The 24714-nt window shown below is 60.4% G+C and overlaps 6 protein-coding genes across 8 annotated transcripts; 3 read left to right on the top strand and 3 right to left on the bottom strand.

The window, feature by feature from the left end:
* Positions 1-6817: 6817 nt before the first annotated feature.
* On the top strand, positions 6818-11856 carry DNTTIP1 (deoxynucleotidyltransferase terminal interacting protein 1). 3 transcript variants are annotated; one of them, XM_064465603.1, is made up of 13 exons: positions 6823-6999; positions 7074-7144; positions 7443-7539; positions 7745-7843; positions 8355-8423; positions 8774-8830; positions 9078-9139; positions 9612-9657; positions 10132-10190; positions 10375-10435; positions 10831-10902; positions 11277-11332; positions 11668-11856. In XM_064465603.1, exons 1-13 carry the CDS (start codon positions 6913-6915, stop codon positions 11804-11806), a joined length of 975 nt encoding a protein of 324 aa, XP_064321673.1. In that variant the 5' UTR covers positions 6823-6912; the 3' UTR covers positions 11807-11856. The 3 variants fall into 3 exon arrangements, with proteins under 3 accessions (XP_064321675.1, XP_064321674.1, XP_064321673.1); XM_064465605.1 differs by lacking the exon at positions 7745-7843 and having other exon boundaries at positions 6818-6999; XM_064465604.1 differs by lacking the exon at positions 10831-10902 and having other exon boundaries at positions 6821-6999.
* A 239-nt stretch (positions 11857-12095) lies between these two features.
* UBE2C (ubiquitin conjugating enzyme E2 C) lies at positions 12096-13665 on the top strand. Its single transcript, XM_064465606.1, has 6 exons — positions 12096-12463; positions 12540-12567; positions 12665-12751; positions 12910-13114; positions 13244-13303; positions 13457-13665. Exons 1-6 carry the CDS (start codon positions 12363-12365, stop codon positions 13513-13515), a joined length of 540 nt encoding a protein of 179 aa, XP_064321676.1. The 5' UTR covers positions 12096-12362; the 3' UTR covers positions 13516-13665.
* A 115-nt stretch (positions 13666-13780) lies between these two features.
* LOC135315732 (regulator of G-protein signaling 9-binding protein-like) lies at positions 13781-14905 on the bottom strand. The gene is made up of 2 exons (XM_064465607.1): positions 14579-14905; positions 13781-14433 (listed from the first exon to the last, which is right to left on the bottom strand). The coding sequence occupies exons 1-2, from the start codon at positions 14772-14774 to the stop codon at positions 13988-13990; spliced, it is 642 nt and encodes a 213-aa protein (XP_064321677.1). The 5' UTR covers positions 14775-14905; the 3' UTR covers positions 13781-13987.
* Positions 14906-15619: 714 nt separating this feature from the next.
* TNNC2 (troponin C2, fast skeletal type) lies at positions 15620-17585 on the bottom strand. Its single transcript, XM_064465149.1, has 6 exons — positions 17444-17585; positions 16640-16691; positions 16375-16518; positions 16187-16301; positions 15972-16108; positions 15620-15869 (listed from the first exon to the last, which is right to left on the bottom strand). The coding sequence occupies exons 1-6, from the start codon at positions 17453-17455 to the stop codon at positions 15838-15840; spliced, it is 492 nt and encodes a 163-aa protein (XP_064321219.1). The 5' UTR covers positions 17456-17585; the 3' UTR covers positions 15620-15837.
* A 1736-nt stretch (positions 17586-19321) lies between these two features.
* On the top strand, positions 19322-21706 carry SNX21 (sorting nexin family member 21). The gene is made up of 4 exons (XM_064465612.1): positions 19322-19402; positions 19711-20028; positions 20168-20322; positions 20645-21706. The coding sequence occupies exons 2-4, from the start codon at positions 19725-19727 to the stop codon at positions 21314-21316; spliced, it is 1131 nt and encodes a 376-aa protein (XP_064321682.1). The 5' UTR covers positions 19322-19402; positions 19711-19724; the 3' UTR covers positions 21317-21706.
* A 362-nt stretch (positions 21707-22068) lies between these two features.
* On the bottom strand, positions 22069-24648 carry ACOT8 (acyl-CoA thioesterase 8). The gene is made up of 6 exons (XM_064465609.1): positions 24463-24648; positions 24243-24379; positions 23573-23798; positions 23159-23316; positions 22569-22760; positions 22069-22469 (listed from the first exon to the last, which is right to left on the bottom strand). The coding sequence occupies exons 1-6, from the start codon at positions 24600-24602 to the stop codon at positions 22351-22353; spliced, it is 972 nt and encodes a 323-aa protein (XP_064321679.1). The 5' UTR covers positions 24603-24648; the 3' UTR covers positions 22069-22350.
* Between the last annotated feature and the right edge of the window lie 66 nt (positions 24649-24714).

Below are 24714 nucleotides of genomic sequence, written 5' to 3' on the forward strand. Positions count from 1 at the left end.
GAATGGGAGGAAGCAGCTCACAGGTGACTTGTAGGAACCTCCCACATTTTACTGTAATTCTATTTTCTAAAGAGCCACTCCAGTTGCTTTTCTCCACCCACAACCAAGGCAGGAGCAGGATCCAGAGTCAGCTGCACGCCACAGAGAGGACAGCATAGGGACGGGGAGGAGGGAAGGGGGAACCCTGTCTGCAGAGAGGCAAAGTTTTTACTGCTGCTCTTGACGGGAATCCCCATCACATTGCTGAAGGCTGTGACCGACCCCTCCACCACTGCTGCACAGCAGCACCCAAGGACAAGCCACTCTCCCCGAGCCCCAGCGCACAGGATGTTGCCGGTACCTCCCTGCAATGACAAGCAGGAAAAAGCAGGGCTGCCCACACCTGCTCCCGACCAGCTCCATTCCTGCCAGTCCCTTTCGGCAGGTCCCCACCCAGGGTCCAGGATGCTTCAGATGGTGCTGGTCCTGCCACCAGCACTGCATCTGCTGGGGCATTTCCCACTTCCCCGAGAACACTCTGGGAGGTGTGTGAAGAAGCGGGCCTCCAGCACCACTGCTTTATTAAGTGGAATTTGCAAAGACAGTTCAAGTTAGTTGTGGGGAAGGAAAGTGCCAGCTCAGAGGCAGCCCCTTCCAGAACAGCACCAGCTGCCACCGTCCCGCGGGAGAACAGTGCTCACTGTGCAAATCCTGTACCATTGCTTCGGTGAACTGCTGTATTTAAAAACCAGCAGGAATAAACATCCCTGGCAGCCAGAGCACTGCTTGTACTGCAGCATCATCGGTTTCTTTTCTTCATGTCACTGCTGTGTTACAACCGTGAAGGACAGTATGGTGGGAAGCACTTACACACAAAACCCATTGCAGTTTTAAAGACAGAGACAGGGCATCTCCTGGCAGACAGCAGCAGCACTGCTCAGAAAGATGTTTGAGAAGTTGTGAGCGAACTTTATTAACAGCAGGAGCCACCTGCACTGCCCCAGTTCTGGGCTCTGCCCGCAGGCAGGAGCCCATCGCTGCCCCACAGTCCTAGCCGAAATGGGTGCAGGGGAAGAGCACCCACCCAGGCAGCAGCGCTGGGGAGCTCCCTCCTTCCGCATGCAAAGGGCCCTTGTTCTTAAGGCTGCTATTTTTCATAGGAGCCACTATTTGCAGATTTTTGCAGGCCCAATATTCTAGGCTTCTTTTGAATATCTGTCTCTAAATACAGGATGTTGTCTGTGTGTTCTGCTCACGAGCAGTGTGCTCCAGCTCTTTCAACATTACTAATGTAAATCCCTGGGTTTTGGCATCCAAATGAGCGAGCTCAAAGTCTCCTCGGCTGTCCCTCGGCCCACGGGGTCCTTCTCCTTTGTGCCCTCCCCGAATCCCCTGTTACTGTGGGGCAGCCCCGCGCAGACCTGGGCACGCACCAGGAGCAGGCAGAGCTTGGTGCGATCCTTCATCCAGCCCAGCCAGAGACTCTGGCAAGGCACCATCAGAGCAGCTTTCTGGGAACTCTTAAACATAAATTGCAGGGTTTAGTGTCCATGCATGAGTGCCCAATTAATTTTCACATGAGCATTCAATAATTACATGCATGAGCACTGAATAAGTTCATGCAGGAGTGCAGAGTTATCACATGCACAAACACCAAAATAATTCTCACAGGGGCACCCAAACAGCACAGCACAGGGACCCAGGGGAACTCGCGGTGTGCATAGGCGGCATCGGCGCCCAGCTAGGGCATGCACGAGCACCCTATCCGTTCATCTCTGAGGGCTGTTCTGGGCACGGATTTCCTGGTTCAGGCAGCAGCGCGTGTGCAGGAGGAGGCCAGGGGCTGCTCTGAGCCACAGCCAGTGGAAGCATCTGTTACCTCTAATCAGTGAGTAGAAGTTTGTTAACTGGCAATAGATTAAATTAATTAAAAATTCCCTTGAGACAAGACTATTTTTCCCACAGCCGAGATTCCCCAGCCTAAGGACAAGGCTGAGCATCCCTTTCACCAGGTCAAGTGACCACAGTCCCTGGAGAACCATAAGCAGAGAAAGCATTTCCCCTCGGCAGCTGGGGACTGGAGCTCAGGCTGCTCCCTGCCGCTGCGAATCCAGTGGAAAGGTCTGCTCCAGTGAAATGGAGCTCTCTGGAGGGAAAAGTTGCGCGATTTCAAGGACAAGAGATAACCCAAGGCGAGGAGAACACAGGAATATGCCTTCAAACCCCAGGTCCAAACTGCCACCCTTCCCAGGAGACCCACATTAAGAGTAAATGAAAAATTAAATGTACTGCAACATTAACTTCCCTTTTCTCTGCATCTGATTTCAGGGTAAAGACTTATTTAATATGTTTGAGATAATGGATTAAGTAGTAACTTCAATTATGTGAGTGTCAACCCATTTAAATTAAGTTATTCTCAAGTCACACAGAGGTGCTAGTCAGAATCTGATTTTGCAGCTTTTCCTTCCCTACTTAATTATTTCTTCTTCAGCTGCACATGAACCAAAGGGCAATCAACATCATTGAAGAACTCAAGGACTGGTCTAGCCAGGACACACCAGCACCAAGCAACAATGGGCCGGACTTGCTGGATCAAAAGACAAACAAAGTTTAAATCTGCAACTGGTTTGGTTTAAATCTGTAACTGGTTTGAGCTCAACATTATTTCTACAATTCTAAGCAAGTGCGTGGCATGAAAACTGAAAAGGCAAAGTTCCTGCTCGAAGACCTTTCCATCAAAGTCATGTCAAGTGATGCAGGGGCAGTACAAGGGATGAGACTCAAGAGTGGGAAAGTGCACAGCTCCATGCTGCCAAACCTGTGTGGGAAGAGGGCTCATTGCAAGAAATATGCTTTAAGTATAGGCTGAGTCTTCTCCTCACGGCCATGACTCAATTTGGATGCAATTTCTATGTAAACCACGCATGTCTGTTGAGGATCCAGTATTCCACACCTTGCAGTTCCACAGCTTAACCCAATGGCCTTATCACACGTTACTGTTGCTGTTAATCACCGTCAAGCAGGACACCCCACAGAGCAACCTGAGCCGTCCTGCCGGTGTCAGCAGCGTTGACTCCCTTCCACGCACCCAGCAAACAATCTGGAACAACTTGCGGGACTGCAGGGCTCCTTCTAACCCCAGGACTCCTGAGGTGGAGAGCTCTGCCCCTGCCCCTGCCCCTGCCTCTGCCCCAGTGTTTGCCTGGCAGCTCCTCCTCTTGGGAACACCACTGTCCTTCTGGCACATTTCCGTTTTAGCAGACCATAATCTTGGTTAACATTTAGGGAACTAATGAAGGAGAATGCCTTACAAGCTCATTTCTTGCCTGAAATAAACACCCTGGAGACATGAATCCTGCAGGTCCTGTTCCAGCAACATGACTCAGACCCCACAGAGCAGGATCACACCTGCACCCATTGCCCATGGCAGCACAGGTCCATGGAGAGCCGGATGTGCACCAGAGCCCTCCAGCTTGCTCTCAGGAGCAACCAGTGACGGTTGGGTGCCCACCAGGAACACTGTTTCGTTATTCAAAGGCTTTTTGGCCATGTTTCCCCTCTCCTCATCAGCCACTTCCTGACTCTCATTGATTACCTGCAATGCAGCACCAGTCTCATAAGAGGTCAGAGGGTGAACAGAGAAAAGTAAACAAAAAAGTCACGTCTTCTGCTGTGGCAGGATGCAGTTGTTTGCAAAAGAAGAAGCCAGAAGAATGAGCAAATACCCATGATGAGAAGCACCACTACTCCTGCACTTGGATCCTCCTGGGGATGGCTGGGCTGTAGCTGGGGCAGGTCATTGCTAAACTGACGCAGAGCTTGCAGCATCCACATAAATCCCGCTTCCATGGGACGGCAGGAGATCGCCTCAGCTCACTTGGCTCCACAGACACAGAACATCCTGAGGCTGACACAGATAGCTGACAAAGGGGCTCTTGGCATCCAAACCACTTGGTTTCTCTCTCTCTTCCTTTTCCCCTTCCTACCCACCTCAACCCACTGAAACACAGACTCTTCTGATGTATTCTGCCAGCTGTCTTTCTGTGGAGGCTGGTAGAATTTTACAGCATTTGATGCTAAGAAGTAATATTATGCAGTTAAAGTTTACAGGCTATGATCCCATTCCTCCTTCCTAACCCACTGTACTACATATCCTCTTACACCGCAGCCCTGTGGTGACTGCAAGGGCAGACCCAACACCGTCATGAGGATCCAGCGGGATAATGAAGTTTTGTCTGCAAGACCAAACCAGGATGTGGGATTGGGCTCAACAGGCTTTCCCTGCCACCAAAAGCCTGCCTGCTCTGCAGGCCTGCCCACACTGAGGACACTGAGGGACAGACATGACTTTTCCAAAGGCTCTCTGTGGATCGAAAAAACCTCAGGTAACCTCACCCGTGAAACGGCTGTTCAACTCTGGCAGATGTTCACAGGCTGGTGTGTTTTGTCATGTGTACCTACCACACAGATCCACAGAAAGATTACCATTAAAAAATGGGGACTGGAGAGCCAAAGAAGTCATCTCATCAGTTACATTTAGGTGATCCCTGACAGATATTGTTCTAACATGCTCTTAAAAAGACGTCTCTATCCCTCTGAAAACGGGGACTTATTTATTGAGAATTTGTTCTGGGATTTAAGCATTCCTGTAAGTTGAATGTTTTTCCAAAGATCTGATCCAGGTCTCACTTGATTCAGACCAACTCAAGGACGGTGGATACCGGGAGCAACTGATTGCTGTCTTCTCTGCAGCACACATACAGGGCTGAGCCCTCTCTCCAGCAAGCTTCCGCAGGTTAGACAAAAAACCATCCTGTTCACCTTTCCCCATGAGTTTCTACATCCATAGTTATTTTTTCTCTCCTCTGGACAATGTCCAATTTTTGTTGCTAACAATTTGGGGCAACCAAGATAAGCACATAAAAAGCCCAGTGTTGATGATAATGAAGTTATGGCAACCCTGATGGCGACTTGACTGGCCCCACATCCGCAGGTCGGGTTTGTGTAACAGCCTGATCTCATTCTGGGCTGATACAGCCCCAGCCAAAGTAGCAGGAAGGAGACAATAAGGGCAGGAGCCTCTTCCAGCGCGTGAGCCCATGAGTCACCCAGCCTCTCCTCCTGCAGCTGGTCCGGTCTCCCATAGGTGCCAAGTGTGGTTACTGCTGGGCCAAGAGATACAGCAGAAGAATCACACAGGTCACACTGAGGGGAGGCAGCCACAGGCTGCAGCGACAAATGCTGAGAGACACCAACAGGCCATCCTCTGGAGGCACCACCACCATGCCTGCACCCCAGGTGCCAGTCCAGAGCATAGGCAAACCTGGCAGAGAAGAACCCGCTTTCCCCTGCCACGGCACTGTCAAGTGCTGCCCCACTCGCACACAGAGCACGTGAGGATAGCAAACTGGAAATGACTGCTTGAGCCACTCGTCTATTCTGCACCATCCTCCACACCAGCGGCTCTGAACAGGAGCAACAATATTGTGTGCTTTGGGAAATCCAATTTGTTTGGCTTATCTTACAGTCATCTTGGAAATAACAAGGCAAACATTACCAGGAAAATGGCAAATGTTTTTTAACCAAAGAAAATGTTGTTGTCCACCTGACCCAATGGAAAAACTTCTTGTTGGCCACAAGGCATGGTTAGAAGTTCTTGAAAATGACAGACAAATTGTTCTGACTATTCTGCCCATGTTAGATGAGATGCAGAAACACTGGACTGTTTGCTCAGATAAACAATGAGATTCCAGAAGGTGGAAAGACATGCAGGAAAAAGTAAACTGGAACTGCAACAAGTTAATTTTTTTCTATTTCAGGCATAGAATATAATACAACAAGGAATGCACAGAATGTGGAAGGACAAACATTCACATTTCTGCAGCTGCAGTTACTTCGGTCTCATGGGCAGGGTCAATACACCACCAGTTTCGTCTGGGACAGGTCCTGTTCCTAGGTGGGACAGGGTGGAACAGCATGACTTTTTAAGGCTTTAGGACTTAGAATTATTTTAGAGCTGACCATCCATCACTGCATTCATCCCTGCAGCTGAGGGAGCTGTGGTTGTTTAGTCTGGAGGAGGCTGAGGAGAGACCTTATTGCTCTCTGCAACTACCTGAAAGGAGGTTGTAGCAAGGTGGGTGTTGGTCTCTTCACCCAAGTAACAAGCGATAGGATGAGAGGAAATGGCCTCAAGCTGTGTCAGGGGAGGTTTAGATTGGATGTTAGGAAAATTTTCTTTAACGAAAGAGTGGTCAGGCATTGGAAGAGGCTGCCCAGAGAGGTGGTGGAGTCACCATCCCTGGAGGTGTTTAAAAAACATGTAGATGTGGCACTTCAGGGCACGGTTTGGGGCCATGGTGGTGTTGGGTTGGTGGTTGGACTTGATGATCTTAGAGGTCTCTTCCAACCTTAACAATTCTACAATTCTATGACCCATGAAGCTGGTCTTCTTTGCAACTAAGGATTTCTTTATTGCTGTGTGTTCTTACATGACCGCGCACCCCCGTACACAAGAGAGACTGCGCATACCTGGAGGGGAAATTTACAATAAGTCAGGAGGGGAAAAACAACGGTAGACGCGCGGAGGGAAGCAAAGGTGGGCGTGTTAAACCCACAGGGGCGAGGTCAGCCTACCTCGCCCCCTCGGGCTGTTCGAGTTCAGCTCGCTGCTCTGCCCCACCGCGCCCGGCCGCTGCCGCGGGAGGCCCCGGTGCCCTTGGCTACGTCTCCCGCCGGCCTCTCGCTTAGACACACCAGGTGATCCCTCCAGGCCCCGCACCGGGACTCGCTCCCGCATTCCCCGCCCAGACCCCCGCAGACCCTCCCTGTTGCCACGGCAGCCATTACTTCCGGCGCGTCGCAGGCTGATGAGGTGTGCTGGGCCCGGCGCTTCCGGTGGCGCGGGCCGGGGCCGGGACCGGGGCCGCCGCCATGGGCGCCGCCCGCGATGCGGAGCAGCAGCCGGGACCGCCGGGCGAGGAGGGGCCGGGCGGCGCCGAGGAACAGCTGGTCAGCACGGTGAGGCGGGGGGCCGGGGCCGGGGGGGGACGGCGGGCGGGCGGGCGGCGGCGGCTGACGCGTGTGTTCCGCAGAGCCCCTGGAACATCATGATCAAGCACCGGCAGGTGCAGCGGCGCGGCCGTCGCTCACAGATGACCACCAGGTACGGGCGGTAGCGCGGGCTCCACCGGAGAGGCCGGGCTGGTGGGGGCGGAGGGGTGGGATCGGGCGGCGGGGAGCTGAGCTGGGCCGGGCGGGAAGGGGAGCGGGCTGGGCTGGAGCTGGCAGGGGTGGCGGTGGGCGCGTCTGGGCTAGAGAGACCCGAGGGGGAAGGTTGAACAGAGGAACTGGGCTGGAACGGACTGGCTGGACTGGGCACTAAACCGGAGGGGAAGGTCTGGGTTAGACCAGACCGGAGCAAGGAGGGTCCCGCGCCCCCCATCTGACTCCTCTGCCTTCAGCTTCACAGACCCGGCCGTGTCCATGGACCTGCTGCGAGCTGTCCTGCAGCCCAGCATCAATGAGGAAATACGGGCTGTCTTCAACAAGTACATGAAGGTGAGAGCTGTGGGGACAGGCCTTGCCGCCCCATCCCATCGTGGGCTGTGTGGAGAGAACTCCGCTTCCAGGTGCGGTGTGATGCTGTCATGCCTGTCTCATGGCCGCTGGTGTGTGGGTGCAGCACGGGAGCGAGACCCGCATGCCTGCCGCAACACTGCCTGGCTGCTCAGGCTCTAACCCTCTCCTGCTGCCTCCTCTCCAGTTTTTCCAGAAGGCGGCAATGAATGTGCGTGATAACGTTGGGGAGGAGGTGGACCCGGAGCAGCTCATCCAGGAGACCTGTCGGAGCTGCCTGGAGCAGGTGGGCACTAGCAAGGGACTCCACTCCCTCAGCAGAGCCTGGTGCCTGGCCAAGCAGAGTGGCTCAGCTAGGACACATCACTTTTAATGGCTTTGCCGTTAGCTGGGGGACACTCACAGCCCTTGTGTGGCTGCTGTGTTTTGCTTGATTTTCACTGGGAAGTGTAGAGCAGTCAGGGCTGGGCAGCTCGTGCTGCTGCTTTCCACTGCTGCCATCGGCACATGTCGCACAGCTGGAGCTTCCACAGAGACTGGCCCCTGGCACCCGTCAGAGAGTCCTTAGGGAGTGAGGTGGGATTATTTTCTTTCACATCTTGCTTTGGTCCCAGTTGCCCAGACTTTATCACGCACAGATCGTGCTTTTGCATCTTGCGGTCTGTGAAAGCACTGCATGGCGGCACTCCGAATGCAGACCTGTTACAGGGCTTTCAGGTGGATACACAAAAGTGAGGGCTGCTGGCCGGTCTCTCTCTGGACCCAGAATCGGGTAACCCTTCTTTCTTCTCCTGCAGGCCAAACTGCTGTTCTCTGATGGCAGAAAGGTTGTTCCCAGGTTGCCCCATGAGCAGGTGGTACCAAAGGTAAACGTTATTGTTCCCAGAGGCTTGAATGGCTTGTAAGAGTCGGGAGATGGAGGAGGAGGGTTGGAATTGCTTTGTTCTCTGCCCCTTCCTGTCTGTTAGTGCACTAGTGAGGAGGCAGGGGTTAGGAGGGAGTGGTACCTACAGGACAATGAAAATCCTAGACACAGTTGCTGCTTGTCGCAGTTTGGTGCTTCTCACCAAGACAGGGTGGGGTCGGTGTTTCCCTGCACGCTTGTGCTCTCTGCCTCGAGCGCAGCAAAGGAGAGATTGGCTGGCTGGTTGTGTGGGGCCCTGCCTGCCTGGCAGGGAGAAGGGTCCTGCTCATCCCACTGCCATTCCTCTTCCAGCGTGCCCGGCAGATGGATGAGGAACTGAATCGTCGAGGGAGCCCTGTTCCCAAAAAGGTAGGAGGGTTTTCCGCACGAGGGATTTTATGTTTTGGGAAGCCTGCTCCTCATTCCTGGCCGTTCCCACATATGAGAATGTGCAAGTGCACAGGCGGCTTTCGGGGTGCCTTGGAGGTGCTCGCTTTTGTGCCAGCCAGCATTTCTGCTCATGACAAAAAAGAGCAGCTTCCCTGGGAGGGGATGGGTAACATGGGGGCTCTCTCAGCCTGCACAGCTGAGTCACTGAAGGATTTCTTCCATGCAGAGAAAGGGGAGGCCTCCAGGACAGAGTCTGTCAAATGATCGCGGGGTCTCAGGCATGGCTGCGTGAGTATGGGTCCTGAGCTAAAGCCCCTGTCCTGGGAGGGCTGGGGGAAATGAGGCTGCCTGAATGAGGAAGTACAGAAACCCTATGGTCTCCTTGCCCTCCTACACAAAGGAGAGGTGCAGGGGGAGTGACGGAGGGAGGGGAGGAAGGTTTTAGGCTGAGCTGTTCCCCTGAGGAGGCAAAGACCTTCAGGAAGTGGTTTTAAAATGGGCCTGAAAGGGTGAAAAAGTCCAGATGAGCCATGCAGAATGAGCAGTGTGAGACACAGGTGGTGGTGGGATATTGGTGGCCAGAGAGAGGAAAATGTGCAGTAAAGATGAGTGTCCAGAGCTGGGCACTGCGGGGGGGATGGAGGGTGTGAACAAAGGTGGGTCTGGAAGAGCTGGGGCTCAATCCCTGCTACTGGTGCTGCAGTGGTGACTGCTGTAGTCCCACAGGGACTCGTTCTTACTGCATTTTTCTTCCCCTCAGATGGAAGCTCAAAGTCTCTGAGCCCGTGAGAAGGGATGGACCAAAGGTATTGGCTGGCCGACACTGCTGGGCTCACCCTCTCCTCCCCTTTGCTTCCGCCAGCACAGAGCCCTACTGCTGCAGGAGCGGAGGACAGTGCCGCGCTGTGCTCTGCCCCAACAGGCCCCTGCAGTGCAGGAGAGAAGCAAGAAGAGGAGCGAAGTGCCTGGAGGCCTTTGCTTGTCTCCCCTGGGCACTGTAGCCTGTAGCTCTGCGGTGTGGTGCCGCTGTTAGGTGACCTGGGTAGAACAGTAGTAGCCAGGAGGATCCCACAAGCATTTCCCATGAGGGAAACTGCTTAGATCAGCCCAGAGGGAATGTAACTTCCCTCCTTCACAGAAGTCTGGAGGTCTATGGCCAGCTCCCTTCCTCCCAGGCTAGGGGTGGTTCTGAGGTTCCCCATCCGAGAGCTGAGGCTCATGGAGCATGGGCCAGCACCAGCTTCATTTCTAATGTTGCCCCTTTTCCAATTGCTCTGTAGTGGGATCCATCCCGACTGACTGAAACCACAACCTTTGTGCTGGGATCTCGAGCAAACAAGTAAGGAATGGCCCTGTCGATGGAGGGTGGTGTCTCCAAGGCAGGAGCCCGTAAGGCTCCTCCCGTCACTTCGCTTCTCTGCCTCAAAAGCAGTAGGAAGGGCTTGGGGAGGAGAGGAGGTGTCCCCATACCGCTGCAGCCACCCTCTGCACAGGTGTAACACTCCTTCATGTTCCTCTTTCAGAGCTCTCGGGATGGGAGGAACAAGAGGGCGACTCTACATCAAGCATCCCCACCTCTTTAAGGTCAGATGCCGCAGCAGGACACTTCCTCCTTCGGGGTTTGCTCAGAAACGGTTTCTGATGGGAATCGGGAGCGTGTGCTTCGGCTCACTTGTTTTCTTCCTCCCCCACACCTTGTTTGTTATCTTAGAGCATGTACAACATAGTCTGGCTAGTACACTGGAACATAAGTTAATGGCTTAGCACAGCCTCCAAGGTGGTGGGTTTGCCTGAAGCCAGGGCTTGAGGTTGGAGCTGAGGTTGGAGCAGGCAGAGCTGAGCCCTCCCTGGGCAGCACCACGGGGGGCAACACACATTTGAGGGAGTGCTGGAGCGGGGTGCAGCGTCCCAGCAGGAGGGTGGTCAGAGCGGAAGGTCTGTTGCCTGTGTTCAGCTAGGTCCTTGCTGCTTTATTGCAGTACGCAGCCGACCCGCAAGATAAGCACTGGCTGGCAGAGCAGCAGCACATGAGGGCCACTGGGGGAAAGATGGTGAGTACGCCCGGGCTCGCGGCTCCTGCAGCCGGCAGGAACCACGCAGAGACCCACCGCAGGGCTAGGACGGGCGGAGGAGCAGCAAGCCAGAGCGCGTGCTGCGGGAAAGGCGGCTGTGGCAGGAGGCTAGGCAGGGCGCGCGGAGGCAGAGGTGATCCCAGGGTGCTACGGAGGCCTGTCCACTGCCCCTCGGGCTTCAGGCGCACACAAGGGCAAGCAGCGCAGGCTAGGAGGCGCAGCCGGCTCCTGCGGGGAGCAGCGGCTCTGCGCTAGGTGGGGCTGTGGGACACAGTGCTGCCCTCCCTGCCCCTCATGGGTGCCAGAGAGGGCACGCGGCAGCCCTGAGGTGTCCCCCCAACCTTGTGCTGCAGGCCTACCTTCTCATTGAAGAGGACATTCGGGATTTGGCTGCCAGTGACGATTACAGGTGAGGACCGAAGCAGTGGCACTGTGTGTGCTGCTGTGCCTGGGGCTGCTGCCCTGGCAGCCTCTGCTGTGCCCACCTTTGCTGCTCTCACTGCAGGGGAGCCCTGTGCCGGAGGGACCCCACTCTGCTGGTTGGGGGCTGAGGGTTTGGGGGCTCTGCTGGTTGGGGGCTTGGTGCTGGTTGGAGTTGGGGCTAGGGGTGCGTGGTGGGTGCCGGGGGTTTGGGTTCAGTGCTGGCCGTGGGTCTCTAGTAGGTGCCGGGAGTTTGGGCTCAGTGCTGTTTGGGGATCAGTGGTGATTGCTGGGGTCCCTCCATCTCACCCCACCTCTACCCAGGGACTCTGTCGACCTGCGGCTGGAGGAGCTGAAGCCCTTCATCCCGCCAGCGTGGATGACGGAGAAGATGCAGAAGCACATGGAGACGCTTCGCCGTGGGGGTGATGTGCTGCCCCCCGAGGCCCCCCCCGAGCCCTGAGGGCCCCCCACCCACCCCCGGGCCGCCAATAAAGCCGCTTTATACTCGCCTCTGCCGCCTCCTGGGGAAGGGAAGGGTTGGAGGGGGGTGTCTGGCCCTTTAACGCCCCACCGGTACCCGTGGCTCCGCCTTGCCGGGCAGCGACCAATCGTGACGCTTCCGCGGAGGCTCCCATCAGCGTCAGTCACCGGTTACCGTAGTGGCCGCATCGCCGGCAGGAGGTGATTGGCCGGCTCGAACCGGGCCGCGCGCTGATTGGCGATGGGGCCGTACGTTGGAAACATTCAAACGGGGCGCGGGAGCGGGGCGGGGCCGCCGCACTGGGGAGCCATCAGCATCGGCGCCTCCGCTCCGCTCCGCTCCCCTCCGCGCCGGGAGAGCCGCAGCGGGGTCCGGGCCCTGCACCCAGCGCAGCCGCGGGCGGGAGCGAGGGAGGGAAGGAAGGAGTGGAGCCCGGCGCCGCCCGGGTGTGGGAGGCGCGTTCGGCGCCCGGTAACTGCCGGGCAGTGGCGGCGGCCGGAGGCGGGTGTGTCTCCCAGCATCCCCAGGAACAGCCATGGCCTCGCAGAACGCTGACCCCGCCGCCGTGCCTAGCGTAGCCGCCCGCAAAGCGGCTGAGGCGGGGGCGACGGCGGCCCGCGGCTCGGTGGGGAAGAGGTGAGCTGGGACCCGGGCCGGGGCCGGGGCCTGTGCCCCGCCGGACCGGACCGGTAACGTGTGTTTCCCCTCGCAGGCTGCAGCAGGAGCTGATGGCGCTCATGGTGAGTGGGGTCTCGGTGCCGGGCTGGCGGCGGCGGGGGGTCCGGGGGCCGAAACGGCAGGGGTCCCGGGGCGCCCTGACGCGCTGTGCCCCTGTAGATGTCTGGTGACAAAGGCATCTCCGCCTTCCCGGAGTCCGACAACCTCTTCAAGTGGATCGGGACCATCGACGGTGCCGCCGGCACGGTGAGCAGCCGCGACCAGCCCGGCGGGACCCTGGGTCCACCCCGCTCCGCCGGGGCTGCGGGTGGTCTCAGTCCCATCCCCCCCAGCCGCGGCTGCCCCCGCACCCCTGTTCCCCCGGGGCTGGGGCTGCGGCCCCCACCCTTAACTCCTGTCCCCAGGCCTACGAGGAGCTGCGGTACCGGCTGTCGCTGGAGTTCCCCAGTGGCTACCCCTACACCGCACCCACGGTGAGGTTCCTGACGCCCTGCTACCACCCCAACGTTGACACCCAGGGCAACATCTGCCTTGACATCCTCAAGGACAAGTGGTCGGCCCTCTACGACGTCCGCACCATCCTGCTCTCCATCCAGAGCCTGCTGGCAGGTGGGTGCTACAGCCACAGTGCCGGGGGGAGCCTTAGTGGGGCTTCCCCCCCTGCAAGCACAGAGCTGTGGGTAGTGGAGCTCAGGGGTCTAGGCCAAACTCATCCGCTGACCCAGCCCCTGTTCCCAGAGCCAAACGTCGAGAGCCCCCTGAACACACACGCTGCTGAGCTCTGGAAGAACCAAGTGGGTGAGTGCCAGGAACAGATCCCCCTCTCCGCCCTTCCTCCCTCTGGGGTGGGCAGCAGCGCAGCCCCCCGACCCCACTGCGCCCCACTGCCCACCCAGCCCCACGGCTGCCCTGGGACCCTCAGCCCAATTCCCCTCCCTCCTTTCTCCTCAGCCTACAAGAAGTACGTGCGGGAGACGTACGCCAAGCAGGCCAAGAGCCAGGAAACCTGACCCACACCACCTCTCCCAGTCGTACCTGGGCCTCTGCCCACTCCCTCTCTGGCCGCTCCTCCCAGCTTTCTGTATCATAGGCTGTTTTTAAGTTAATTTTGCAGTCCAAGCCACAGTTAATGTATAAATAAATGCATGTTTATAACTTTTCTCCTGGAGGTTTTGTTGCAGACTGGCACCCTGTGAGTGCCTGGAGGCACCTTCTCTCTGTCAGCCCAGCCCCAGGTCCCACCGCCCCCTCTGCAAGCATGGGCAGGAAGAGGACGCCAACCCTTGTGGGCTCACAGTGGCTTTATTTAACACTTAGGGCGGCTGGAGCTGGTCCCATTCCCTCTGTGGGGTGGGGGCAGCCCCCAGCATTGCCTGCCCAGGCAGGGGGCCCAGGGAACATGGGGGTATGCAGGGCCCTATCCCCTATTCTGTGATGCCTGAGTGTGCATGGGGTGTGCCAGCCCTGACACCTCCTCTCCTGTCAGAGCACACTGCAGCAGTACCCAGTACGAGGCCCCTCCCGAGCCACCCCAGCCGCAGCGGCTGTGGTGCTGCCAGTTCCCACCGGCTGTGTGGCCTCCACTGTCCACAGCGGGATGTTGGCTCTGCTCTCCATCTCTGCCAGCATGGCCCTCACCTGCTCCATCTCCTCCTCCAGGTGTGGGGTGGCTGGGGGCTGTGCAAGACCCCCTCCTTGCCGGCTCCCCTTGCGGCTCAGCAACCCCTGGGCCCCCAGCCCAGTGCGCAGTGGGGATGTACCACCCCCTTGCACAGAGAAGAGCTGGCAGAGGTGGTGGGCTTGGCACAGGTCCTGCAGGAAGAGCTCCAGGGCGGAAAGGAAGAGCACCCACAGCCTCTCCAGCTCCCGCTGTTCCTCGGGGCTTGCTGGTGCCTGCCGCAGCCCTGCCAGAAGTGCGCTCCGCAGCCCTACGGGACGGAACACTGAGCCGGGGTGGTCCCAGAGCCCCTCCACCAGCCCCAGTGTGGCTGCATGAGGGCGGGGGGGGCAAGGCAGCCACTGCCCCCGGGCCCACCCCCTTCCCGCTGCCCGGGACAGCAGCCTCCTCCTTACCAGCGCTCAGCTCACGGGCCTCCGCACTCCTCCTGTACCGCTCCTCCCGCAGCCAGGGGCTGTCAGCGCTGCCCCCGAGCTGCAGCACCAGCTGCCGGTGCCCGGCTGTGGCCTTGCAGAGGGCCGCCTGGGCAGCTGCACATGACCCCGATGCCCCCTGCGCGCGGCGCACTTCCCCTCTGCCCGGTGCCATCATGCCCCACGAGGATGGTGCAGGGCCTGGCCCCTCTGCAGCAGCCTCCGGCTCCCTGGGGCACTCGGCTCCCCCTCGTGCTGTGCCGCAGGGATGTGATGGGCTCTGAGCTGCGTCCCTGCGTCCTGCCAGCAGCACAGTGTTGGTCCCACTGTCCTCTCATGAGCTGGGCACTCCCTGGCCCCCCTTGCCTTAGCCTGAGGAGTGTGCCTCCCTCGTCCCCCTCACTGTGCTCCTTTCCAGCTAGAGAGGCTGTGTGGAGCCACTGCAAGTGCTCAGGAAGGAGTGAGTCTCTGGGGAGGAGTGATACACAGCGGCCTGGCACAGGCTGTCCAGGCACAGAGCTCCAGCATTGCCTTGACCCCACAGGGAGGGGGCTGCTGCTGGTGCTCCCACATGTTACAGCCAGGTTCCCTGTGCCCTTATGAGTGGGACACGTAGGTCCTGAAGCATGGCAGGCAGTGGTGCTCCCCAGATCCCCTGTGGTCACACAGCCCTGCCCTGGGGAAGGCAGGAGCAGCCCCCCGGGGCCACTGGCTCCCAGAGCTTTGCTGCCCGCTGGGGCCCCTTGGGACCAGGGCTGCGGCCATGCTCCCTTGCCTGCTGGCGTGTGAACTGGCCATTCCATATGGAAAGTCTGAGCTCAGTGCTGGCGCCCATCCAGCAGCCCGTGGGAACTGAAGCTGCAGCCCTGTGCTGCCCCCGCGCCCTGCTGGCATGGCCCTGTGGGGGGACCCTGACCAGCATGGGGTGTGGGGCACTCACCCAAACATGTTCCCCCTTCCTGGGGAGCAGTGCTCTGGCCCCCTTCCCATGTGAACCCAGTAAAATGCTGCACCAGCAGCTCAAGCCTTTCCCCTTTTAATGAGGCTCAGACTGAAACCACATGCGACAGACTGGAGGAAAAGCTCAGCCACCAGTGACAGGGTGAGACCAGGGTCCTGGTGTGGGGCAGGGTCCCAGCTGGCACAGGTGGCTGGTGGTCGGGCGCTGCTGAACGGCTGCTCCCCAGATGGTGATGGAGCAGGGCTGGGCACAGCAGCTGGCCCGAGGAATGTCTGCTCCCTTACTGCACACCCTCCATCATCTTCAGGAACTCTGCAAGAGAGCAGCAGCCTCAGCCCACTGCCATGCCCAGGGCAGGCAGCACGGGCACTCAGCCGGGGCAGGCACTGGGCTAGGGCCAGGGCCGTTGCTCACCGTCAAAGTCAATGCGGCCATCATTGTTCTTGTCAGAGTCCTTCATCAGGTCTTCTATGTCCTCTTCGGTGACGTGCTCCCCAGTGGCCCTCAGGATCTCACCCAGCTCCTCGATGTCAATGAACCCATCCGCGTTCCTACAGGAGGGTGAGGGCAGGATACGGCCCCGCTCTCTCCCACAGGTAAGGGCAGACAGGTATCACCTCCCCACTCACCGGTCAAAGATACGGAAGCAGTTGGCCAACTCCTCCTCAGACTTGCCTTTGGCATCCTCCTTCATCTGGCGCACCATCATCACCAGGAACTCCTCAAAGTCAATGGTGCCGCTGCCTGCAGGGAGGAAGCCAAGTGTGGGTCCAGCTGCCCACCCAACACCCGCCACCTGCCACCGAGGGCTGCTCACCATCTTCGTCCACCTCCTCTATGATGGCATCCAGCTCCTCCTTGGTGGGGTTCTGGCCCAGCATCCTCATCACCGTCCCCAGCTCCTTGGTGCTGATGTCCCCACCGCCATCCGCATCAAACATGTCGAAGGCAGCCTTGAACTCTGTGGGGAAGGGAGGTGTCAGGGCCAGGCAGCGCACAGCATGGGGCCACAGCAGTAGGGCAGAGCACGGCCCCATGCTTTGGACAGGTTTGGCCCCTGTGCCTGCTGCCCTCACGCTCACCCGCAATCATTTCCTCGCTGAGGAAGGCGCGGGCTTCAGCCTGCTGGTCCGTCTGCAAGGCAAAGGAGAACAGTCACCATGGATGTCCATGGTGCGCCTGCAAGCCCCTTGCACACGTGTGGGGAGACCCCCTGCCCAGCTGGAGGATGGGCCTGTGCCAGGGTGAGCCACAGCCCCCAGCAGTCCCTGCAGCTGTGGTGCGAACCAGCCACCTGCAAGGGCAGAGGGCTATGAGAAGCTGCCTGCCTGGGGCCCCCCACCAGCCAGGGGGCTCCAGGGTGCAGGGGTCGCAGTCGCTGGGTGCAGCCTTGGCATCCCACTCATGCAGTGCTATTTTTGGGATCTCCTCGGCTCCCCTTATAGGGATCAGCAGGGCTGCGGCCATGGGCACCTGTCAGCCCCGATCAAGTTTCTCCTGGAGGTGCGAGGTGGCTGCAGAGCCGACGGCGATGCTGTGTCGCATGACCCAGCACTCAGCTTTCAGCCACCCCCTACCACCACCTCCGCACAGCCCCGAGCTCCAGTCAGGGATGATCTAGCGTCCCTGGGTGCCTGCGCCCCTCAGGCAGCAACACAGTCTCTCCCTGAGTCTCTCCCATGGGGACCCTGTGCCATCGCAATGCCTCCCTGCCCTCGCCCGCCGAGGTCAGCCCAGCCCTGGGGACTATCTCCTCGCCACCATCCGCAGAGGTGCCTCAGCAGCCCAGATTCTCCAGACACGTGCCTCCTGCCCTGCCAAGTCTTGCCCCAGCACACGGCATGCAGCACGCGGCACACGGCTCGTGGCAGCATGAGGACTCTTACCATTGAAGGCATTTCTGCTACTTTCCTCCCCCAGGGAGTCACCACCTCCTGCAGCAGAAGTCCCAGGAAGCTCCCTGGTGTCCGTGGCACCCCAATTTGTAGTGTATCCGCCGCATGGCGTGCCCCCAGCCACTGGCCCCCCGGCCCCAGCAGCCTATCAGCTCCCCGGTGGCAATCCGGCCCCGCTCATTGGCAACAGGTGCGTTTTACCTAATTTAGCCAACATGTTATTGGCCAAGAGCTGGGGATTAAACGTGGGTCTAAAGCCAGGATAGAAATTCAAGCCCTCTGGGGAGGGACACCAGAGTCTTGGCAGAAGGGTGGCTGTGCTCCCACCCTCAACAGCCCCCACCTCCCTCTGCCCAAGCTGGGTCAGCAAGGAGGGGGTGAAAAATAGTCTTGGAGCCACCAGCATCACCCAGAGAAGGGGGCCAGGGTTTCCCCCTGTACTGACCTGTCTGCCCCAGCACAGTGGGCATGGCCCATCACCTGCTCCCCTGCCAAACCCCCAGCCCTGCCTGGGGCAGGCTACCAGCACCAGGTTGGGCTCCCCCAGTTGTCCCCTCCCTCACCCCAGCAAGACCCCAGGGACCCCAGCCCATCTTGCCACCTTTGGCCCCCTCCTTTCTCCCCCATTTTCTGCTCGGGTGGGCTGGGGCAGAGCCTTGCTGCAGCACTGTGCCCTAGATGAGGAAGGGACCCCTGGCAGGACCTGAGCTGTGAAGCCACTGAAGGGGTGCAGAAATGCCCTCCCACGTTACGGGGTCCCCACTGCCATTGGCACCCGGCTCCCTGGTCCGGAAAAGGCCCTGTCTTTTCGTGCTGCTGGGAGAGTGGGAAATCTGCCCGGGCACCTCCTCGAAGGCTCTTCCCTCGCACACTGCAGACCGTGCCAGCCACCTTTGCCAGGGCCCAGCCAGGGCTAGTGGCTCTGGGGACACGCTGGCCAAGTGGCCTGTGCCCTGCAGTGCCCTGAAGGGGTTGCACAGGGACTCGGGGCTGCAGCAGGGTCAGGCTGACAGCACACTGTCCTGCAAGGTCCCAGGGCTGGGGACATCCAGGAGGTTCCCTGGCTCCTGGTTTTGCCAGGACCCCCCATTCCCTGGGTCGGAGCTGAGGATGGCAACAGCCCAGCCCCTGGTGCATCCCACCCTGCCCAGCAGCCAGGCAGGGAGGGGCTGGGTAGGCTTTGGGGCTCCCCAGGCACGGGGTGAAGAAGCCCCCACAGGCCCATCCGTAGGGGAGCGCAGGGATTCCCATCCGAGCCCGGGCAGGGTGCGAGGTGATGGAGCAGGGTGCAGTGGGCAAGCAGGGACAGAGCGATGGCAGCAGCTGGGCTGGTTCCTCGATATTAATAGACATTCCCAAGAAAGCAGCGAGGAGGGAGTGGGTGCGGTGCTAAATAAGGCAGGGCGAGCGCCGGGGGTGCTGCCCGACCACACGGGGCGCGTGGCAAGGCCGGCCGGGGGCGAGGGCAGCGGGGTGCCGGGGTGGCCCGGGGGAGGTCCTGCAGGGGCTGCGGCACAGTGCGATTGGGAGCCTGGGTGTGGGGTAGCGAGGTATTGGGGTACCGGGATATGGAGGTATTGGGGTATCAAGGTATTGGGATACCGGGGTATCAGGACCCCGGGACCCCGCAGTGCCAGGCGCCGGGGTGCGGGGCTTCTCTGGCCCCGGACGGGGGGACACGGGGCCCTGCCAGGACAGCCCGGGCAGGGCGACAACGGGAGCGGTGACCGGGTCGGACCAGGCAGGGGCTGGCTGCGGCGAGCCGGACTGTGGGCAGCGGCGGGCAGACCTGCCCTGACCGTGCCGATCCCGGCCGTGCCGGCCCCGCCGCCGCGATCCGGGTTCCCGGCGGAGGCGGAGCCGCGCAGGGAGGATCCCGGGACGAACCGCGGCGGAGCAGCCATCGCTCGGCACCGCCCGGCTCGGCACAGCCCGGCCCGGGCCAGCACGGTACGGACCGGGCCGGCACCGCCCGTAGCGGGGATGCTGCTGCACCGGGCCGGGGCGGGGGCGGGAGCGGGGCCGGGATGGGGGCGAAGGGGGGGGGGGGGGCCCTGGGCTGAACCGGGTGGGTGTCCCAGGGCCGGGGTGTCCCAGGGCCGGGGTGTCCCAGCCCAAGCCCGTGCGGCGCCCTCGGCTGCCGGCGCCGGGCCGGGCCGTTGGTGGGCAGCACAGTGCGGCAGCGGTGGGCAACCCCTGGCCCCCTGCCCGTCCCGCCGTGTTGGGGCAACCAGGCCTGATCCCCCCCGCTTTGGCAGCTGGGCCAGACGGGATGGCTGCCCACATCCTGCACCGCCTGCGGCACGCGCTGGCCGGCGAAGGCAGCCGGGAGGAGCGGGCGCGTGGCAGCTCTGAGGTCGAGGACTTCCCAGAGAGCTCAGAGCTAGAGGACGACACGGAGGGGCTGTCGACGCGCCTCAGTGGCACCCTGAGCTTCACCAGCCACGAGGAGGAGGACGAGGACGAGGACGAGGAGGTGGACGGTGCTGGAGAGGAGCTGGGGGAGGCTCCGCAGCTGGCAGGGGCAGCAGCGGGTGCAGAGGACGGAGGCAGGTGCTGGGGACAGTGTGCTGGGGGTGCCAGGGGTGCTCCCCGGGGCAGCAGAACCCTGGGAGGGACCCAAGCAATGGTGGGGGCCAGTAGCCCGGAGATGTTGGGGCACTGGGAGAGCTCCATCCCAGCAGCCGGTGGGCTGACATCCGTCTCCCGGTGCAGAGTGGAGCCCTGCGGCAGAGCGCCCTGGCAGCAGCTTGCTGACCCGGCAGCTCCAGGAGCTGTGGAAGAAGTCGCGGGGCAGCCTGGCACCACAGCGGCTGCTCTTTGAGGTCACCAGCGCCAGCGTGGTCAACGAGCGCTCCTCCAAGTACGTGGTGAGTGAGCCCGGCGGGGCTGGGCATGCACGAGGTGGGCGTGGGGTTTGTGTGGGTCCTGCTCCCTGCCAGGGCAGGGGGCCCATGGGGCTGGCGCTTATTTCTCTCTGTCTTTCCCCGTGCTGCTCGGACGGTGCTGGTGGCTCAGATGAGCCTCAGGTAACTATTGCTGATGGGTGCTGCAGCTGCAGCAGCCTAGCCTGCTCCCTCCTGCCTGGGCAAACCCCACTGTGGCCCCTCTGTGGCCACACACCCGGCTCTGTCCGGCCTCATGGGAGCAGCATGCCCATGGCACCACACTGACACCCGGCTTCCCCCGCAGCTCTACACCATCTACCTGATCCGCTCCGGCCAGTTCGACAAGGCCCCTGCTGTCATTGCCCGGCGCTACTCGGACTTCGAGCGGCTGAACCGCCGCCTGCGCTGCCGCTTCAGCTGTGACATGGCTGGCGTAGCCTTCCCCAGGAAGAGGCTGCGCCGGAACTTCACCGCCGAGACCATTGCCAAGCGGAGCCGAGCCTTTGAGCAGTTCTTGTCCCACCTGCACTCCATTGCTGAGATCCGCCGCTCCCCTGAGTTCCTCGAGTTCTTCTTCCTGCAGGACCTGCGGGCCGCGCAGCGCCTGACCTGCACCGGCATGTACCGGGAGGCCCTGGCCACCTGGGCCAATGCCTATCGGCTGCAGGACCGGCTAGGGGTCTGCAGCTCTGGCCGCTTCCTCCTGACACTGGCCGGGCTGGCCGTCTGCCACCAGGAGCTAGATGAACTTTGCGAGGCCCACAGCTGCTGCGAGCAGGCACTGCAGCTGCTGGAGGCCCAAGGCAGCCACCCACTGCTGGGGCCCTTCCTGCAAGCCCACATCCACCTGGCCTGGAAGGTGGGCAAGGACAAGCGGCGCTCGGAAGCCCGGCTGCAGGACCTGCAGGAGGCTGGGCCACCCCTGCAGCAGCAGCCCACCCTGAAGGAGTGTTTGATCAAGGAGCCTCTGGAATGAGCATCCTGCCACTGGCACCCACACTGGCAGGAGGGCAGGGGGCTGTGTGGGGCTTGTGCCTGGGGTGGCCAGGATAAGCAAGGGAGATGCCACAGGTGGGTATGCGACAGGGAGGCAGCACAGCCCGCACCCAAGAGCGGCCTCGAAAATGCACTTTCTCTGTGGTTAGTCTGTCCTGCAGAGCCAGGTGCTCACAGCACTGCTGGGAGCCAGCTCCCCCGCTGCAGGGGGCTTCTAGAGTGGACAGGACTTAGCTGGGACATACTGGCACTGTGTAAGGGAACGGGAGGCCTTCTGGCAGGGTCTGGGGCTCTTGCCAGGAACTTCCCATAAAACTTATGTAATAAAAAAGGGTTTATTTAATAAAATCTTGGTAGGAAGAAGAGCAAAGTGCCTGCTGCATCTGTTCAGCTTCACTTCCCCCAGGACACCATCAACGGGAAGCCTCAAGCTGCCCCCACCAAGGTGGGACGTCCCCTTTCCCTGGCTCCCAGCGGCTGAGCCCTCTCCCGAGCCCAGCCCTGAGGAAGAGACCAAGGGTGAGCAGAAGTAGCACAGGGAGGGCAGGAGAAGTGAGAAGGGGAAGCCACATGTGCCGCAGTAGCACTTTCCCCTCCTGTGACCAGCCTGTTGCGGGGGCAGAGCCAGCCCCCAGCACCCCTGCACTGCCCATCCTTCCCCTTCCAGGAGAGGCTCCCTTGAGTGAGCACAATCATGGGAGCTAAGGGGACAAACTCCAGGAGATGCCGCCCAGCTGTTCACCTGACAGCTTTATTTAAGACAGGTGAAGGGTGGTTGATAGTAGTGTGCGGTTACATGCTCTGCAGCTGGCAGTCGGTCACAGCAGATGCCTCTGCAGGTCCCCATCTGTCGCAGAGGGCCTCTGGCACCAGCACTCCCCCAGTGCTGGATCCAACCTGGTCTCCTTCGAGGCTCCTTCCCGCTCCTGCCCAGGTCCGTCCTTGCTCGCATCTGTTTTGGTCTCAGGGTCCCTCCCTCACATACCTGAGCCCCAGCCCGTGGGGGTTCCTCAGCTAGAGCTTGCTCTGGTTTGGTGTTTGCTCCACCCTGAACACTCCTTCCTGCGCACAGGTGACAGCCAGGACCCCATCTCTGCGCCACAGCCGTCCCTGCACCAGTCCCCGGCACCCACCTGTGGAGAGTGCCTGTCAGACCACAGCCCACTGCCCCCAGGGATGGGCATAGCTCACCTTTGCCACTCGGGTCCCCGGGGAACACAATGTGGACTCACCAGCCCATGGGCTCTCACACTCGTACAGCATCCAGTGGTCTGCTCGGAAGGGTGCGTGGAACCACATGGAATGGTCAAGGGATGCCATGAACTTGATGTGGTACTGCCGGTGCCTGAGCAAGGCTGTGCCCAGGAAGGCGTAGTCGGAGATGTAGGCAGCCACACAGCAGTGCACCTTCATGTCAGTCTCTCCTGCAAAGCAACCGGCATTGCCAGTCCCCTGCGGGGCGACCATGGGACAAGCCTGGCATGTAGCATGAGGCAAAGCCCCAGGAGCTCTGTTTCCCTGAGGGTCAGCTGCTGGCTGAGAAGAGCTAAGATGCTCTTTCAGACCTGCTCCCCTTGCTGTGCCCTCCCGGAAAAAGCCTGCTGTGGCTAAGCACAGCACACAGGCATTGCTTTATGCTCTGACACCCACACCCATATTTCAGCCTTGAAATCTCCAGGCTTCCCCACAGGCTTAGGGCACGGACAGCATCTGAATCACAACCCTCTCAGCCCACTCCATCACAAGTGTGCTCTACAGTGTGAGCTTGAGCCCAAGCCCTTGGCTCATGAGGCAGCTGGACCACCCTCCTGGAGGGACCCACCTATGTAGCCTCGTGCTCGCACCCAGAGGAGCTGCTTTGGCTCCTGTGGCTCCGAACAGAATATATCTGGTGGGTTCACAGGTTTAATATCAATTGGCACATCTTCAGCTTGAATCTTGTTGAGATGCTTTTTGTACTTCTCTGCCAAGTTAGGATTCCTGTAGACCAGCACAGAGAAGTGAGGTTAGTGCCAGGCAGGCCAGGGACATCCCATTGGCAGCAGCTTCAGCCCAGGGATCCAGGGCGCACAGAAAGGAAGGAGAGGCACAGCTCCTGCCCTGCCCTGTGCTGCTTCTCTACTCTCCTCCCAGGCATATGAGGGAACTCTTCAGGCAGTCACCCCAATCCCTGTACCTCCCTAAGCCCCAGCCACAGGGAAGAGTGCCCTTGGCATGCCCCTTCTGCCCTGCTCACTGCAAGAACTTCTGGATGAGCTCCTCTTGTGTCAGCAGCTCCTCAGGGGGTGGCACAGCAGGCATGGTGAACTGGTGCTGCACTGGGCTTTCCTGGGAGAGCTGGAAGGAGGCCTGGCAGGTGAAGATTGGCTTTCCATGCTGGATGGCCTTTACGGAACGAACAGAGAAGCTCTTCCCTGTTCGGGTCCGCTCCACCTTGTACAGCACTGGCACCTTGGGATCCCCTAGGACAGAAAAGGAATATTCTACCATTGAGCCACCACACACCACAGAAGGAACCTCACCTACAGAGGCTGAGCACTGGGGCTGGGCAGGATGACCCCACTGTGCCCTGAGCTGGAGGGGCCAACTGCACCTTCTCCTTGCCATGTGGAGCTGGGATGGTGGCACCAGCTCACCTCTGTGGGCCTCAGCCCTGGCTTCCCCAGCCCCTCAGCTGCTGCATTCGCTGCCTGGCCCCAGTCCCACCATAAATACCAGCACCCCCACCCCCTGCACCCCCTGCACCCCGTCCCCCACCTCAGCCTCCACACTCTACCTTCTGCCCCACCGCTGCCTCCTGGCCCCAGGCCCCCCACGGTCCTGAGATCAGTACCCCAGCACGCCACGGTCCCCGACCTGTTCCTGCCCCCGCAGCCCGGTTCCCCCCGGCCCGGCCCGGTTCCCACCTGCCCGCACGAAGTAACAGTGCAGCGAATGGACCTGTTCGTGGCGGCTGACGGCGCGGGCGGCCGCCACCAGGGCCTGGCCCACGATCTGCCCGCCGAAGAGGCGCTGCGTTGCGGGCACCCAGTGATGCCGGCCCCTGCGGGGAGGGAGAAGGCGGCGGCAGTGAGGGCGGCGGCGGGGAGGGCGGTCCAGTCCCCGCGGCCCAGTGCCCCCACGCACCTGAACAGGTCGAGGTCCAGCCGCTCCAGGTTCAGCACGCTCGTGATCAGCACACTGCGCAGGTCACCGGGCAGCGGCAGCCGCTCCGGCTCCGGCCCCGGCCCCCCGCCAGCCCCACCGGCGCCGCCCGGGGCCGCCATCTCCTCAGCGACCCGGAACCGGCGCCACTGACAACGGCAACATCCGGCCGCGCCGGCCGCGCCCGCCAGATGATTGGGCCGCCGAGCCGTCACTCACCCAGGTGGTGGACAC

Source organism: Phalacrocorax carbo, chromosome 14, assembly GCF_963921805.1.
Source record: "Phalacrocorax carbo chromosome 14, bPhaCar2.1, whole genome shotgun sequence".
NCBI lineage: Eukaryota > Metazoa > Chordata > Aves > Suliformes > Phalacrocoracidae > Phalacrocorax > Phalacrocorax carbo.

Coding starts and splice junctions, on each gene's coding strand:
- DNTTIP1 (XM_064465603.1), top strand. CDS start 6,913: ATGGGCGCCGCCCGCGATGCGGAGCAGCAGCCGGGACCGCCGGGCGAG. Junction 9,658..10,131: donor TGAGAAGGGATGGACCAAAG/GTATTGGCTGGC, acceptor ATTGCTCTGTAG/TGGGATCCATCCCGACTGAC. Junction 11,333..11,667: donor GCTGCCAGTGACGATTACAG/GTGAGGACCGAA, acceptor ACCTCTACCCAG/GGACTCTGTCGACCTGCGGC.
- UBE2C (XM_064465606.1), top strand. CDS start 12,363: ATGGCCTCGCAGAACGCTGACCCCGCCGCCGTGCCTAGCGTAGCCGCC. Junction 12,464..12,539: donor CGCGGCTCGGTGGGGAAGAG/GTGAGCTGGGAC, acceptor TTCCCCTCGCAG/GCTGCAGCAGGAGCTGATGG. Junction 12,752..12,909: donor TCGACGGTGCCGCCGGCACG/GTGAGCAGCCGC, acceptor TCCTGTCCCCAG/GCCTACGAGGAGCTGCGGTA.
- LOC135315732 (XM_064465607.1), bottom strand. CDS start 14,774: ATGATGGCACCGGGCAGAGGGGAAGTGCGCCGCGCGCAGGGGGCATCG. Junction 14,434..14,578: donor GGCCCGTGAGCTGAGCGCTG/GTAAGGAGGAGG, acceptor TCCGTCCCGTAG/GGCTGCGGAGCGCACTTCTG.
- TNNC2 (XM_064465149.1), bottom strand. Junction 16,519..16,639: donor CAGCGAGGAAATGATTGCGG/GTGAGCGTGAGG, acceptor CCTTCCCCACAG/AGTTCAAGGCTGCCTTCGAC. Junction 16,302..16,374: donor AGAGGAGGTGGACGAAGATG/GTGAGCAGCCCT, acceptor TCCTCCCTGCAG/GCAGCGGCACCATTGACTTT.
- SNX21 (XM_064465612.1), top strand. CDS start 19,725: ATGGCTGCCCACATCCTGCACCGCCTGCGGCACGCGCTGGCCGGCGAA. Junction 20,029..20,167: donor CTGGGGACAGTGTGCTGGGG/GTGCCAGGGGTG, acceptor CTCCCGGTGCAG/AGTGGAGCCCTGCGGCAGAG. Junction 20,323..20,644: donor AGCGCTCCTCCAAGTACGTG/GTGAGTGAGCCC, acceptor CTTCCCCCGCAG/CTCTACACCATCTACCTGAT.
- ACOT8 (XM_064465609.1), bottom strand. CDS start 24,602: ATGGCGGCCCCGGGCGGCGCCGGTGGGGCTGGCGGGGGGCCGGGGCCG. Junction 23,799..24,242: donor CTGTTACTTCGTGCGGGCAG/GTGGGAACCGGG, acceptor TTTCTGTCCTAG/GGGATCCCAAGGTGCCAGTG. Junction 22,761..23,158: donor GCGAGCACGAGGCTACATAG/GTGGGTCCCTCC, acceptor GTTGCTTTGCAG/GAGAGACTGACATGAAGGTG.